General features: G+C 39.1%; 1 protein-coding gene across 10 annotated transcripts in view; it reads right to left on the reverse strand.

Annotated features, from left to right (window-relative positions):
- Positions 1-6,315: 6,315 nt before the first annotated feature.
- CDC42 (cell division cycle 42) overlaps positions 6,316-17,772 on the reverse strand; it is a 45,779-nt gene continuing 34,322 nt past the window's right edge. For 6 of the 10 annotated variants that reach the window (XM_023626612.2, XM_070245789.1, XM_070245794.1 and 3 more), the window contains 3 exons: positions 12,832-12,941; positions 12,487-12,684; positions 6,316-7,820 (listed from right to left, as the gene is read on the reverse strand). In XM_023626612.2, the coding sequence (XP_023482380.1) occupies positions 7,731-7,820; positions 12,487-12,684; positions 12,832-12,941 (398 nt within the window). In that variant the 3' untranslated portion in view covers positions 6,316-7,730. 10 annotated transcript variants of the gene reach the window in all.

The raw sequence follows: 17,772 nt of genomic DNA on the forward strand, positions 1-17,772 counted from the left end.
AGCACCTCAAGATCCTCTAAAGCTACACAAAGGAAAAGGATATCATTCTCTCATGGTACAAGCGTTCCTAAAGTCACCTTCCCCAAAAAGATCCCACTCAAGTAACCTGCCATTGTAGATGAAGCCTTTTATACTGCTATGCTTGCCCTGGGCATTATATGATGCTTGAACTACAATCTTCAGCTTTGTAATTAGTCACATACATTTTATTTTCACAAGATACATATGGTTAAAAGCACACAGGTTCCAGAATCAGACAGACTTGAGTTCCAACTCTGGCTGGAGATACTAAGCAATTATGGAGCCTCGGAGTCCCTATCTATAAAATGAAGATACTTGTAGTATCAATTTCACAGAGCTGTTGAGGACTAAATGTGATAATACTGTCAGTTTAACACAGTGCAAGGCACACACTAAGTACTCAACACAGCTATTCTTTCACCAAAGAGTATGTTCCATTTCTTTTGTGATCCTCAGTAATTGAAGAAGAGTCCTCCCTCAGTGAGATTAATATTCCCTCTCTAACTCATTCATTTGTTTACAGGGGTCCTTAAGAACCACCTTTCTTCCCACTACATCTATTCCTAAGTAGGGCTCCTAGCTACTCCCCAGGTGTCTCCCATCTTTGTTCACATTCCTTCCAACCAGAAATCCATACTCATCCATCCAATCCCTCTCCCACCCCTATATACCTCTGCATGTCCAAATGAGACCCATCTTTCAAGGTACAACCAAAATATCACCTTTTTCAAGAAGTCTTTCTTGATTTCTTTCTACCCCTCCCCCCAACAATATACACACATGACTAAAAGTGATTTCTCTTCTTCCTGGTAACCCTCCTTTACTTTCATTCTTACTAGAACCACCCTCATCATCCACCTTGCTATCTAACAGAGGGCCTCTTGAACAAACATCCGCTAAACTGACTTTACACAAATAAAACCATTTGGAGATTTGTAGTTCTTAATATAATAATGTCTTCTGAACATTTCTCATTCCTTGAGTTCATCAGCTGGCTTGGACCAGGAAGATCCTCAAGCTTCAGAGATTTGGCCAACCTAAGACACCAGTCTTTGTAATTCTGGGACACAAGGGAAACCGTATGGCTGACCCGATCTTCAGATGCCTCCCAGGGGTCCTAAGAAGACAAAGCAATTACAGAGGTGAAGCAGCTATAGCCCTTTGGATATAACACACTGTGCACATGAAGCGCCTCTACACAATTAAAAAGCTTGGGAGAAACCCCACCTCTGGGTCTTAGGCTCTTCTTAAAAGAAAGTTCTAAACTACCTCGAGCTCTAACATCCTAGTTCTATAAATACTGAATATGTACTCTCATAATTACTAAAACACAAAATCTCCAATGTACACCCAGTAACACATCACAATGATATGAATAAAAACTTCCTCACACATAACCTAAATTCTTCCCATTGCAAGGCAAATCTAGTAACTGTTAATATTTGCACAGCACTTTTGTGTTTACAAAATACATTCACATATACAACTTCATTTAATCCTCATATTCACCTGAGACGTAGATATTACCATTTTTCCTAATTTCAGATGAAGCAAATGCAGCTTAAGGACATACACTGACCTATCCGAGATCAAGCAGCTAGTAAGGCCAGAGTTGAGACTCAGGGCAATTAAGTCCCTACAGCAGACACCATCTTGGATTCTTAATTTGGGTTGACTATGAATTATCAGACTGACCCTTAACAACCTCTCCTAGATAATGTAGAAGTCTCCCCAGTCCACCAGCATATTGACTCAGCCTCTATTCCCTTCTGCCTCACCACCTTCTCCCTACCCTTCTGCCATCTATTAAGACCCCATAAAGAGTAGGGTCTAGATATTAGGTAGAGTGCATCCTGGATTCAACTGGCAGAGTTTTAACTTAAATTCACCACTAGGGGGAGCTAATCTCAACAATCCAAGAAATTCATAGGCTAGCTCTTCCAGAAAGAGCACAGAGGGGCCAGAGTTAAAAGGAGCTCAAGAGATTAAAAGAAGCAAGAAGTAGACACCACAGTACTGGCACAAGCTTTCCCATCTTCGTGAGGCTATCCCCTAACAGCCCATGATCAGGGAGTAAAGAAAGAACATTCAGTTCAAGGCTTATGGCTCAAAAGCACTGAACATTTGCAAACCCACACAGGTACCTCTCTCCTGCCTCTGAGAAGAGTGGCCATGTAATTTTGCATCATTTTATAGCTAAACCACAAACCAAGACAGAGAAACTAAGCCTTTAGGCAATCAAATATTAATTCATCAGTATCAGGCTAATACAGAAGGAAACAGCTACTTGTTTAATCACTCAGACTTAAAAAGAAAAATCAATCTGAGGCTGGCCCCATGGCATACTGGTTAAGTTCAGCGCACTCTGCTTTGGAGCCTGGGTTCATGGGTTTGGATCCCGGGCATAGACCTACAACAAGTGTCAACCATGCTGTGATGGCAACCCACATACAAAGTGGAGGAAGACTGACACAGATGTTAGCTCAGGGCTAATCTTCAAGCAAAAGAAAAGACTGGCAACAGACGTTAGCTCAAGGCTAACCTTCCTCACGGGGGAAAAAAATCAATCCACTTGGAATGATATATTCACTGACAAGAGGGGGAAATAAAACCATAAAACACTGGCCCACACACACCCTGCCCAAAGGTCTGACAAATAACGGGGGTGAGGGGGAGCACCACAGCATCTGCAGCAGAGGAACAATGTAACCTTGTTTTTAAGTCAGCAAAAGACTTCATCTCCTAGAAATCCAATTTGGTCTGTTGGAGTCACTTTAATTTTCTATTCATTTACTATTTGGAATTTGGTCCTGTGTACTCTCTGCGGATGAATTAGAATATTCCCAAGAAGAATGGAAAGGATATCCATCTCCAGTGAAACTTGTATAGTACACTTGTCTTGAAGTTATCAGAGAAACACAGCCTTCCTCTACGTTCTAGCTTTGACTTAAAAACCTCTACTGATCTCTACTGAAATGAATGCTGGTTTGGGACCACAAGTTTGGAAAACCTCTTTCCTCAAAGAACAGATAAAGCTATAAAAATGTATAGCCCAAGATTACTCTAAAATTCATGTGAGATATAAAGGAAACTGAGATTATCTCACACCTGCGGCACACTTAAAATAACTGGGTACGCTTTAAAAAAGTGATGCCCTTCAAAAAGTAATCTGAAAAAAATTCTAAGTGATGCCCAGACCGTTAGATTAGGCAGAGATTGCCTAAAATGGCCCCAGGCATTGTTTTCTTTTCTTTTTTTTTAGTGAGCTCCCTAGGTGACATTCACACACCCAGAGTTAAGAACCACTGAGGTGTGTACTGGTCCCCACACACAGCTAATCCAAGTTCTACCTGGGGAGCTTTTAAAAACTAGATTGATTCCTAGGTCCTACCCCATACCTACAGAGGGATCCTCAGAGGGATTTTTTAAGTTTCCCATTAATTGTCGACCAGTCAGGAACGTGACTTGCATTTGAGACCTCAAAGATGACTAAGCACAGGAGAGTGAGAGAGACCTGCCAAAGGGCAGGCTGAGTGGGGGCTTCATTCTCCAGTGTCTCCAGGGCCCAGTATGGAACAAGCGCTCAGATGAATAAATGTGTTGTCATGGGCATGCACACACAGACAAGATTTCTATTCTCTGGAGAGTCATTCTAACTAGAATGAGATCACATGGTTATTCAAGAAGAGGCAGCTATCAAAATTCTAAGGGAAAGAAAATTCCAGCCAGAAGCCAGGAGCCCACATCTATTTTATTCTCTGCTATATCCTCAGAGCCTTATTAAGTGCTTATAAAAATCTATTTTTAAATTTACTAAATATGAATGAATGAGTGGGATAGACTTTGGGCTTGGCTTATATGGAATCCTAAGCAATGGAATGTGAGAAATTTTAAATGTGCTTGACCTTGCATCCTCCTCAGCTCAAGAGGCTCACCATGAGAAGTCCATTCTTGGGTAGCCACTGCTGTCTGGAGCCAGGCTCCAGAATGAGAAACAAAGAGCCAAACTGAGCCAAATCTGAAGCCTGGAGGCAAAGCCCAACTGATCCAGAGTGAGAAGAACAAATGCTTCTTGTAGTAAGCCACTGAGCATTAGGGTGGTTTGTAATGAAACAGTACTGTAGCAATAGCTGATAAAATGAGGCTTAACAAAAAAAGGCAGGGCATTTTGGGAAAAACTCAAAGTAATATATAAACTTAAAGTATTTAAACAGCCCTGGAAAGAAAATAATAAAGTGAGGTCTTCTGTTGTTCTATGTAGTCAAATCACCATGCTCTGAAGTTGGGGGAACTCGGGGCAAGGCTTACAGAAAACAAGGAAAGCTAAATTAGCAAGGTGATTTAAAGCTACTTTCCCTCACACATCATTCAGAGATACCCTAACCATGAAGAGCTCAGCCCTTCCTGAAAGAGAATGGAGTTGCCACTTCCTGGTGAAATGCTGTCCCTTCTCCACACTGTTACATACCAAATTTCCAACGTATGTTAGCTGTACCCAGCTGGGAGTAAGTTTCGACCCTTCTCAAGGAGCAGGCTCCCTGTATACCAGAGTTTCTTAGCACTCAGCAGCCAAATAACCACTAATAACATCAAAATGGGAGGAGAAAAAAAAATAGTCCAAACCTAACAATGAAGAAAAAAAAATTCATTATTTTATCTATTCTGTGAAGATAACAATTAGAAGACATCACTGATTTCAGAACCAAAAGAAAAAGTACTACATTAAATGTACACACAAATTTTAACAGATATTCTGATTATAATATGAAAACGTGAGGAAAAGTATATGTTAGAATAAAGGAAATATTGCAATTCTTCCTTTCATACCACAATCCTCCCTTCCCCTTAGAATAACTCTCCTACTGGCATAAAATCCAGCTCTAAGGATGCAACTGGAACAAACTACAGAATCTATTTCTAAGACCTTAAGTAAAACAACATTTTAGAAAACCAGTGACGTGTTAGTGTTGTATTAGCCTAAATGTTGCAAATTTTGCCACAAGCTAAGTCTGCTAAGGACTGTTTTAAATAACCCTTTTCCAACCTCTAGATCACACCGCTGGGTAGTATCACTCATAAGCCAAGATGACAGACAAGTTTGCTAAGTCAAACAGAAAACAACATGAGCTTCATACACTAGCCAGCCATGTTCTTCTGATATGTGGAAGTCAAATTAAACATATTTAATCAGAAAACAATGTTAGCTTCAATCAATTTCCTGTCACCTCTGTTGTTTTAATGTGTAGATAATTCATCAACACAACAGTGACCTGCTTCATTTCATTTATTCATTCTTGAAATCATGTTCGCATCCAACGACTATTTTAAGAGCCATCTCTTATGTGTCAAACAGTGCTCTAGGCCAAGGATACAGCAATTATCAGGATAGACCTAAATGCCACTGTATAAGAACTAAAGATACACAGTCCCTGCTCCCCACGGTCTCACGGCACAATCCAGCTGTCTCTTCCTAGTACGGTCAACGAGGAGTAAGACAGACACATTGGTTAAAACAGTAAAGCTTAGACCTGACTCTTCCTAACCTATTCCCAACCACCCAGCTTAGTTCTAGCACAGTACAGAATCAAGCCAAAGACTCCACAAAGAAAACCAGCAAAAGGAGGCTATACTGTATCAACCTTATTAACTGGATTAACAGTTCTGAGTTTCAAAGATTGTCATACAGATCAATATAATGCCCTTAAGGTAAGTGAATCATTCTTGTCACCTAAAGAAAATGTGTTCCATATTCAGATTCACAGCACAGAATCTAGAATCTGATAGAGGCAGTTTGGTTTAACAACCTAGGAGCAGTAGTTCTCAAACTTGGCTGCATTTTGAAAATACCTGGAAAGCTTTTAAATAACCCATTGTCCAAGGTGCACTCCAGTAAGCAACAAAGTTTGAAAACCACTGATACAGAAAATTGGGAGGGAAACTGGCTGCTTTCCAACTAATGGATGGATTAGAGTGTGCTGTCATTTCCTTCCAACAACATGAGCAGTGAGCTTCCTAAACATTTCCTCACTAAGAACTATTACAAACCCACTCGGTATTTAAGAGGAGTTTGTAGGCTATCTGCCAAATTTAGAGGAGACGGCACAAATCTGAAAATATGGAGGGAAAAACATTATCTCAAACTGAATGCCAGAAAAGAAAGTACATAAAAATAATAAAGCTTTAAAATCTTATCCTGAAATTTGTTAGAAATTGATGCTAATAAGAGTTAAGTACCCACTCCTAAATATCTAAAAAGTAAGAGGCGGAGGGAAAAATAACAACCCTCAGGCTGGCTTGTGAAGGGTTTTTTGTTTGTTTAATACATCTGAAAAGAATGCAGATACAAAGAATTGAGACATGAGAAAGCACTTGTTCAACACTAATGAATCTACAGGAATCAGGATTTAGGGGAGGTGGAGAATATTACCGAAACATTTTTAAAAATTGGAAACTGCAACCAAAACAAGCTGATAAAATCCCTATTAACACTTAGGAAGAGTCTTCATAAGACTCTTGCCATGATTTTTATTAAACTAGACAGCCTCAGTTGGCTGCTCTAGGGTTCCTCATATGCAAAACAGAAATAAGGGGATTCCCCTGACTGGTCCCCCCATGTTGTTAAATGTTCTCCCCACCCCCACCCCACCCTCAGCTTCTTAATGAAGCAGGTCTCCATCCTCACAACTTGAAAGAGGATGTGAATCATTCCATAGCCATCTGTCTTCCAGCACCACCCCTCATACTTCCTCCATATACCAGGTCTTCAGTTGTGTTCTAGGAACACCATATCATACACTATTATGCTGCACATCTATGCTAAGCATATAAGACAATGACTGACAGGGAAAAAAATGTTTAATTACATACTCAATCCATTTGGTGTATTTGAAAAGGTGCAATACTTTTCTTCATTTATCAGTGAAAGAAGTTAGAAATTAACTTCAAAAAAATCAGCAAATGGCAAACAAATTTCCTTGAAAGTCACAGTCACATATATAGTGCATCCTAGAAAAGAGGAGGGGCAAGACAGGTTCCACCCACTTTCATGAGTTTCATCAAATACTGGACCTACTCAAGGGTGGAGAGAAAAGGCAACTTTCAAAAAGGAGTATGTTATTAAATGAGGCATTTCCTATACTCCTTCCTAAGAGCACCAGGTGGGGAACACGTTTTCTAAACTAGATCTAGGAAGTGGAATGTGGAATCAATCCGTCCTCCTCTCCTTAAGGGCTGTCCAATGGTTAATCAATTAAAAAAACATGACTAAATAAAAACAAACCCCACACACAATCCCCGCCCCCGCCCCCGCCAAAAAAAAAAAAAAAGACAAAAACAAAAAACCTAGTTGTCCCAGATTACTCTCCAGAGCAGAACCCGGGAGCAGCTTCAACAACCCAAATTAGTCTGTTACAGAGTCATCACAAGCATGCCTTGCTTTTAAACAGAAAAAAAAACTTTTTGAAACGACAAAACAAAAACTAGTACTGATCACTTTTCTGACAACACAATTACTCAAAATTAACTAGTACTGAGAGGGGGAAGGGGGCCATACCTATGGGCCTTGTCTCACATGAGTGCATGTGGGTAGGTGCAGGGCATTTGTCATTATTGCAAAAACGAATTTTAATTTTTAATCTTTAGTTTGATTTAAACATTGCTTTTAGTACGATGCCGACACCAGCTGTGCAGAACGGGCTCTGGAGAGACGTTCATAGCAGCACACACCTGCGGCTCTTCTTCGGTTCTGGAGGCTCCAGGGCAGCCAATATTGCTTCATCAAATACATTCTTTAGGCCTTTCTGAAAAGGGGTAGAGAGAAAAAAATGGGCAGTCTGATTCTCAGAATAACAAAGTTGAACATCAAAATTAAAACATTCAAATCCCCAAGAGTTGGCAAAGAACGAAACATTAAAAACAACCCTGAATCTCAACACAATCATCTCACTTCACCAAGTTTTGTCCAGGCAGGGCACTGGAAGGATCCAGCAGTTCAGGAGCAGAGGAGCAGATATTCATGAGTGAGACAGTGGTCCTTTGAGAAAGCTTTCTGCAGACCAATGTATGTCACAACAAGCAAACAAGCACATGTGTCATTTGCTCATTCAGTATGAGTTTTGTAATGTGCTGCTGAAACACTTTACACAGAAACAAGTGAAGCAGCTCTGCATTCGAATGCAACAGCTGGATATGGAACAGGACTGAGAGGACGGACACCAGGCAGTGGCATCCTTACTCTATGGAAGGCGCAGGCAAAGATGGAGAGAGCAAGTACAGTGAATGCATCGAAGATATGCACTCTGAACTCCCTTTATCCCACAATGAGGCAGAGCCAAGGGGATTCAAGGAAGCAAAAATGTGGGTACCTGATACATATGTAAAACCAGAGCCAGTCAGTGCAATACATGAATAAAGCTTCATCAGGCATTTATACAAACAATTGTATATTTTTAATTTCAAAATTTGAAGGTAACCACAATTGTATGTTTCCCTCACAACAATAAAATCAGAAGCAGGAAAATATAAAGGTGGCAGCTTTACATCTCAACATTAACAAATCTTAATTCAACTATTAAAATGGATGCTGTTCTTAAAAGATAATGTAACAAATGATCTCATAAAGCAGTAGCAGATACATCAATATCTTCCCCACCCCAGACTGACAAATACTCCACTACAGCACAGACAGCCAAAGCAATAGCAACACAAAGATTCACTGCACAGAGGAGAACCAGAAAACAATCCTCCCTTCCCCATTACACTCTACTAGCAGGTCACCCTTTTTCCATAAAGTTTGTCATGCAATTACAATTAACAATTGATCATAAGAGCAAAATGATGTTTGCGTCATTTTCTCAATCTAGAACTAAGATCTAGAAGTGTTCAAACTCTTCGTATTTTCTCCAAGAGGACATTCTCAATGCCAGACCAAGTTCCCTTTTGCAATAGTAATCCAAACCAAAAAGCTCTGAGCATCAGGCAACTCAAGCAGCAGAAAGTTAAACAAGTCCAACTTGACTACTGATCACAAAAAAAGTCTATAAGATATTGCATTCTTGATCAAAAACTAATACAGAGGTTGCTCTAAGGTGGTGAGTAAAAAGACGCAGAGGCTTTCAAACAGGATGGTTTTATTCCTTTGTTTTTAAACGCTCTTTCTACAGTAGTGGGACAGGAAGCAGCAGCAAAGAGGGGAAGGAGAAAACAGTTTAGAATATACAGCACTTCCTTTTGGGTTGAGTTTCCGGAGGCTCGAGGGCAGCTAGGATAGCCTCATCAAACACATTCTTCAGACCTCTCTACAAGACAGAGGGGAGGAGAGAGAACAGCAGCCAGGTTAGAGGATTGGAAAGACGAGCAGATACAACAGCAGTCCGGATTAAGAGGGCTGAATTCACAGAAGCAACATCTGTTAAGAAAAACCACCGCAGAAAGCTGGGTCTTAGGCTCACTATCAGGAGAGGAGACCACTGAACAGAAACTTCTTACCTCAAAAAAGGTTAATTGAGCAAGAAAGCAATTTTTATGAAAATGTCGTATGTTGACTTCTAAAACAATCACACTTTGAAATCTAATATTACAACATTTTAACGAAAATAATGCCAGGAGAGAAAAATGGTTAAGTAAACACAAGATAGGTGCACTGGATAACTAAGGCTTGTAGAATTCCCAAGTATTTCTAATGATAAGAATGGCACACACATTTTGGAACAAAATCGATTACACTTTCAGGCTTCTGTGAATTCAGCCCCTGAATAACTGAAGGACACAAAGAGCAGACTAACAAGCATGCTACATGTTTCTAGATTCAATGACATATCTGGATGGGATTAATCAGAGTAAACTAGTTTCCCAGAACAAAAAGGTTCAGACATTTAGAAAGAGTGTTAATTGTTCAACAGTACAAACTGGGAGAAGTTTACAGAGCAGACTCTAGAAACAGCATACACTTCAGTTATTCAGTAATGTTATTAGAGCAAGTAACCACCACCCAAGTCATAGGAAAACAAAGAATGGGGTCCTAGAATGAGTTTTAGCAAGCAGTCCAATGCTTTAAGATGTCCACAGTGGTATCAGAGCATAAAGCAAGGAGTGAAAACAAGGAATATTCTCAGATCTACAGGGATTAAGATACAGAAATACACTTACACCTCAGCCAGAACTCCAACGTGACAGTGTGACTCAGTAGTACCGGTACCTTGGGCCCAGGTCTAGAGACTCACCTAAACTCACCTAAATCTGAAGTCACAGGTTTACCACCCAAAAAAGTTTCACACGTTCTTTAGGGTCAGTTTGATCCCAAGTAAAAATTGCCCAAAAGTCCCAGAACACAGTAACAAGTGCTAGCTCCAACCTACCCCAGGTATTCCCACCCCCACCCTACCCACACCATGGCATCCCAGACGACTGGCGCCCACACATTCCATTAGGTACAAAACAGCGGAGAAACAACAGTAAGCACTTAAAAAGAAGCAAAGAAGTTAAAAAGTTTTCTTCTTTCTATTTCTTTTACAAAGCAGAAATGCTAAACAAAAGTTAAAATTCTTTCTACACATCTAGGAGCAAATTCTGGTGGTAAAATATAAAAGGAAGGGGAGAGGATAGAAAGGGAAATATATTTTATTAAAAAAAAAAAGAGGACAGTTACTAGAAACTAGGGCATCCCTTAATAAGCAGCAAATCTTTTCTTGCATATTGACAAAGATCAACTAATCCCCTACAAAACAAAACTAATCTTTGCTTTACCCACACTATCTGATTATATAAAGAGTTCAGTTTTAGAGGAACCAACAAACAAAATCTGGAGTCCTAACAGTTCCAGCTCCCAAACACAACTAGAGACCCCACTCTCTATCTTCCCCTCTTTTGACTTCTCCAAACTTCAAAATCTGGTAAGAAAAATGTAGTTGCTAAGACTTTTTCAAACTCCTATTCTCTACAAAGTGACTTACTATATAAACCTGTTCATAGTGTTAAAAAATAGAAGCGTCCAATTCTCTAAGCTTCATCAGTGATCTAAAATTGGGTCCATATGGCCTACTTGCCTCCATTTCCCCCAAAAGCAACACATATTTAGAGAACAGGGGTATGAAACAGATGCACATAGTTAGTTACAATCTGACATGCATGTTCCACACACATCCTTCCCCAACACACACAAACTTTTCTGAGGATGGTATCAAAACACAGAAGTATCAGGAATTTTTTTAAAATATCAGTCAGTGATGTGTGAGAAGACAAAGAATCTTCTGAACCTTTAAATATGTGCTTTGACAACGAAACTAAATTGCCAAGGGAAATTGGGTTTGGGAGAATGATATCAGGCCTTGAAGTGATCCTGTGGAATATCCAGCTAAGCATAAAAATGTTATCTTTTAATAGCCAACCTAGTGCTTAAGTGGAGATTATTAAATTATGTCTAGGCCCTCATACTGAATACCTAGTACACACATGATATGTAATTACATATGCCATTTATCTTAGTATACATATAATCGAGAATCCAATAGTGTTTTTAAAAAACTTAAAAAAGAACAATTACCTGAAAAAGTAAGCGTGATAAATGTAAGTGGATTTAATGTAATTGCAGGAAACCTCCATCTTTTGGCTCTGCCCTATTTTGATCAGGCATGTCTCCTGACTGTTAAACGTCAAAGCACCAGTACCAGTAGAATAAAGAAGTTTTGCGCTTCTTCCCTTCGCCCCCAGAACGGTACTTACATGGGAGAATGGGTCAGTGAGATCATGAAGGTGAAAAAATGAAACCACAGAGGTCAGGTACAACTCTCACTCTAAATATCTAACTTTGCTCCCTGTCCTCAGAATCTGACGATTCCCATCAAACTCTGAGAAGAGCTCCAATTAAATCATTCAGAAAGGGAGAGAAAGAAAGAGGACTGCATGAGGAAGAAATGCCTTCAAAAACTTAAGAATAGAGACACGACATAAAGCATGCTTGAAAAACAGCCAAGGCAGTTTTCTCTAACATGGAAGTCCCAATTATTATGACTAATTCTCTATCCCAGTTGAATTATCCCAGAAACAGTGTAGCATCAATTGTCAGAATCGGCAAGAAAAGATCAGATATATTTAGATAAAAATTTAAGTCTCTGGGGAAAAAACAAAATCACTCACATACTCTAAGTTTGTGCTAATCCCATATGAACTTTTATGGACTTTCTATTATGAACTTTTCCCATAATTTTTTTTTTAACACAATCTCTGACCACTACAAATGATTCAGCACAACATGGGAGGTCACCAACACAAGAGCTTTACTTAAAGGCTAATAATTTTCTCCATAAACACAGAATTCTCTAGCAAAAGAATATACACTATGGAACTGGTCAGTCTTCCTGGGCAGCTTTCTTGAGCACTGTGGACCATTGTTAGAAATAAAACCTGAATCCTAATGCTCTAAGAAACGACTTAACGGTAAACAAACATGGGGTTCCCCACAGGCCTCACCTGTGTGAGTGCAGAACACTCCACATACTTGACAGCCTTCAGGTCACGGGCCAGCTTTTCAGCAGTCTCTGGAGTGATGGGCTTCTGTTTGTTCTTGGCAAGTTTCTCAATAGTAGAGGGGTCATCTCTGAGATCAATTTGGGTCCCAACAAGCAAGAAAGGAGTCTTTGGACAGTGGTGAGTTATCTCAGGCACCCACTAGAAAAAAGGTATTAAAAATTTTTAAAGTTTTAAAAGGGTATTAAAAAATACACCTGCATTAATCCACAAGACTCTAAAGCTACCGACAAGTCAATAGAAGTTCTGTGACAACCTTTTCAGGGCAAGAATATCTCACCAACTTACCTTTTCTTTCACATTTTCAAATGAGGATGGAGAGACCACTGAAAAACAGACTAGAAACACATCTGTTTGTGGATAACTCAGCGGTCGTAATCTGTCATAATCCTCTTGCCCTAGGAGGAGAAAATGGAGAAATTAGCAACTAAATCATGCTGTCCTCACAGCACTAAAATCACACATCAGTCAACAGACTAAACACGCAGCTAACAGCACACTGACTACTAATGAGAAAGTAACGTAGCTAATAAAACGTATGGCTTTGTAATGTAGTATTTGAGTAATATTCTCACTCAGCTAATTCTATTTAATATTTCAAGCCCTTAGATCAGTAATGAATTTTTTATATATTATTTATTACCAGTTTCTAGTTTTCAATCTTTGTGTCTATATTAACCCAACAATAACATTATAATAAAAACAATAAACTATTGCTACAGAAATGGTTAAAAATCAGTCCTACTCAGATCTGGTTAAGAAACAACCACAGTGAACCATTTAAGGAAACAAAAATTCTCAGTGAAACCCAGCTGACAAAATCCATTGTCCATCATGTCTACCAAAGCAGGTAGACATGTTTAGTTAATGTGCACATATAAAATGCGTATCTGAAATTGAGAATAATTAGAAAATATAACTCAACAAGAATCAACGGATGCTAAAGCTATATGGGAAAAATTCTGGTGAAAAGGAGAATATCTGTACGATCTCAAAGATCATTTGTATGATCTCAAGATCCCCAAAGGAGAAAAACATAACTACACTGTAAAGAAACTGGACATCACCTTGACTGAGTGATCAAAATCACCATCACCAATGAGTGGATATCATGTGCCTCTAGATTTATATCCTGAGAAAGACAAATCACTAATGTAGTATTCCAACCAAAATAGTACCACTTGAATCTAATCATGAGGAAACACTGAGCAAATCCAAAATGAGGAACATTTTCTAAAGGGAGGAGAGAAGGGATGGGCCTGTATTCCAGAAAAAAAATGTCATGAAAGACCAAAAAAGGCTGAAGAACTGATCCAAATTAAGAGACTAAAGAGATAAGACAACCAAATGCAATACATGATCCTGTACTGAAAGCAGAAAAAACTGAATGTGGATCAGCTGAAACAAGTGCAATATAGACAAAGTACTGTATTCAATGTTAAACTTTCTGAAGTTGATTATTATAGTTAGACAAAAATGTCTCTATTCTTAGGAAATTTATACTTATTCAAGGCTAAATGGCTATGCTGTATCAACTTTCTCTCAAATAATTCAGGGGAAAACAATTAATGTGTATATATGTTGAAAGAGAATAATACAGAGAGAAAAATAGGGAAAATGCTTGTAATTGGTAAATCTGGTTAAAGGGTATATGGGGGCTCCTGGTACCATTCTCGCAACTGTTCTATAGGCTTGAAATTATTTCCAGACAGACAGTTGTCAAGAACACCCATATACATTTCCAAAACGGAGAGAGGAGAGGGGGAGCTGCAGGGGAAGGATTTAATGCTTCAATCTCAAAACGGAGCTCCAGTCAGCCACCCTATATTAAAAGAATAGTTAAGTACTTAATGCCACTGTGCTGTGCACTTAAAAATGATTAAAATGGTAAATTTCATTATATGTATTTTACCACGATAAAAGGTTTTTCAAAGGAAAAAACAAAAGTTAAATATTGTGTATGCCAGTGAATTTTTTTTTTTGCCAGCATCGACAGAGAATACAAGAAGATGTTACTATTATTGCCATCTAAATAAGCCATACATCGTAAGTAGACAACAAAGCTATCTTCAGGACAATGCAGAAATTAAAGTTAAAAGAGAAGTTCAAAATGAAAGAGGTTACAAAACAATAAAATCACCATCAGTACCTCTAACACTTATTGAATACTTACTATAACAAGACGCGAGGGTCAGAGTCAAAGGAATTCAAAGGTATGCACTTAGATGGATAACTATCACTTCTTAAATTCTAAGGTTTAATTACAGGCATAGAAGGGATTACAAAGGAAAGAAGAGGCTTAAAGAAAACAGAATCAGCCAAACTCCTGAGCAGTTCTCTCGGTCTAAGCTGTCTGAGCTCTAACACTAGCTGGGACTTGAAGATCACACACGAAAGGTACAATAAAACAACAAAAAAAATAAATTTAAAAAATCAGGCAAAACAGTTAACCAAGCCTTGTAAAAAGCAGCACAGATGTTCATATACCTTTTCTTAGCCGTATTCCATATTTAAATGGAATACATTTCAAAAAGATTAAGCCTGGCATAGACTAGAAAAGGTTTCGTTTTTAGTCGTTCAGCCCCTGCAATCAGTGTAAGTGAGCATCAAAAACAGATCCCAGCTTACATTCCTGGGCACCACTCAGAGCATCTAAATGAATGCCCAATGTTTTACAAGCAACCAACCTTCTATTCAGATGGACTGGTGACAGAAAACAAATACAGCCATTTTTTTTTTGAATACCAGATCCAAAGCAGTATTGGTCAGTCCATTTATTTGTGATGAACAAGCCCTCAAAACTATAAAAATCTTTCATTTCCCAAAGAGAAAAAAAATTAGAAGTGTTCAATAAACAAAAAGTAGGCTACCTTACCTCTACTCTGCTACAAGCACTACACTTAAGGAAATAGAATGAATATGGTCCCTTAGATGTGCAAGACTCTTCAATACCCAAGCATAATTTATCCACTAAACTTTATCCCCTAAGTAAATCACAAATAGCCACTATTCACTAAAGAGAGACGCAGTGCTATCCTCTGGCAGCGTCCTTTAAGGTATACAACATGATCAAGGAAATTTCACTCTACTGCGTAAGACAGGTTTTCCCTACAAGCACTAAATTATTCCTATTCTAACAGCACACCAGTCACTGTAACTTCTAACACTTGCCAAAACACAGGGACACAGCTCATGAATTGCTGCTCTTTTCCTTGCTTAGAATCTCACTATTTGTTTTTTAAGATTTTTTTTTCTTTTCCTTCTTCTCCCCAAAGCCCTCTATACACAGTTGTATATATTTTCAATTGTGGGTCCTTCTAGTTGTGGCATGTGGGATGCCACCTCAGCGTGGCCTGATGAGCAATGCCAGGTCCGTGCCCAGGATCCGAAGTAGAGCATGTGAACTTAACCACTCAGCCACGGGGCTAGCCCCTAGCATCTCACTATTTAAAATTCAAATTCAAGAGGCACAAAGTCAGTATCAACTGAGGACTCCGGTCTATATGAGAAGTCTAAAGGGATCATACGGCATGAAAAATAAGAACACTGTCAAAAAGCAACATTTTTAGGAAATTCCAGTAGGACATTACAAACACAAGAAGAAAGCAAAATAAACATTTCATACTATTTACCACTACAGACTAAAAGCTAAACATTTTTCCTACAATCAATTATCCAGAATTCAAAGCCGGCCCCGTGGCCGAATAGTTAAGTTCATGCACTCCGCTGTGGCGGCCCAGAGTTTCGTCAGTTCGGCCACAGTTCGGCCTGGGCGCAGACATGGCACCGCTCACCAGGCCACGCTGAGGCGACGTCCCATATGCCACAACTAGAAGGACTCAGAACTAAAATATACAACTATGTACTGGGGAGATTTGGGGAGAAAAAGCAGAAAAAAAAAAAAAGAAGACTGGCAACAGTTATTAGCTCAGACGCCAATCTTAAAAACAAAAAAAAATTATTCAGAAGTTAATGGCACTTAGTGATCCTGTTTCATCTGTGTCATTGGGCTTATTCCTAAATAAGTTCACAAAATCTTTTATCTAATGAAAAAAAGAAAAAATCCAAAAATAAATGAGGGCACTCTGGAACCCGAGATTCCTACCATTTTATGTATAACATCTGCAAAAATCTAGACTAATGCATGTTAATGCAGAATTTACTGAAGACTGAAATCAAAATCCCTCTGGAAGATTCTACAATAGCACTAAACTAGAGATCAAGAAGGCCATAAATATCTCCATGGAGAATACTGTCATTCTTGATAATATAATGGATCAATAATTGCAGAAAATTGTCAGATACTAGAAAACAGCTCCATGAAAGAACGGAGTTTATTTTTTAAAAAACAAAACAAAGAAAAAACAGAATCAGCGAAAGCAGATCAATGCATAACCTGACTCTACTCATGAGGAAAGGGACAAACTCAAACTGAGAAACATTCTATAAAATAACTGGCCTGTTTCCCTAAAACACACCAATGGCATGAGAGGCTGATGTTCCATATTAATGGATACAGACTAAAGAGAACGACAACATGCAATGTGTGATCCTAGATCAGAACTTGTACCAGAAGAAAACTGCTTTAAGGGACATTATTAGGACAACTGACAAAATCAGAAAGTTGACTGGAGATTAAAGTTTAAAATGCTATATATAACGTTAAGTTTCCCGAATTTGACAAGAGCACTTAAGAGACTATCCTTTCTCTTAAGAAATACACACTTGGGCTGGCCCCGCGGCCAAGTGGTTAAGTTTGCGCACTCTGCTTCAGCGGCCCAGGGTTTTGCCAGTTCAGATCCTGCGCACGGACATGGCACCACTCGTCAGGCCTTGCTGAGGTGGCATCCCACATAGCACAACCAGAGGGACCTACAACTACAATATACAACTATGAACTGGGGAGATTTGGGGAGAAGAAGGAGGGGAAAAAAAGAAGATTTGCAACAAATGTCAGCTCAGGTGCCAATCTTTAAAAAAAAAAAAGAAAGAAAGAAAGAAAGAAAAGAAAAAGCTCATCTTTGGGGCCTGCCCCGTGGCCAAGTGGTTAAGTTCTCGTGCTCTGGTTCGGCAACCCAGGGTTTCATGGGTTTGGATCCTGGGCATGGACATGGCACCACTCATCAAGCCATACTGAGGCGGCATCCCACATGCCACACCTAGAAGGATCCACAACTAAAAATTCACAACTATGTACCGGGGGGCTTTGAGGAGAAAAAGGAAACATAA

The sequence above is a fragment of the Equus caballus genome, chromosome 2 (genome assembly GCF_041296265.1).
Source record: "Equus caballus isolate H_3958 breed thoroughbred chromosome 2, TB-T2T, whole genome shotgun sequence".
NCBI lineage: Eukaryota > Metazoa > Chordata > Mammalia > Perissodactyla > Equidae > Equus > Equus caballus.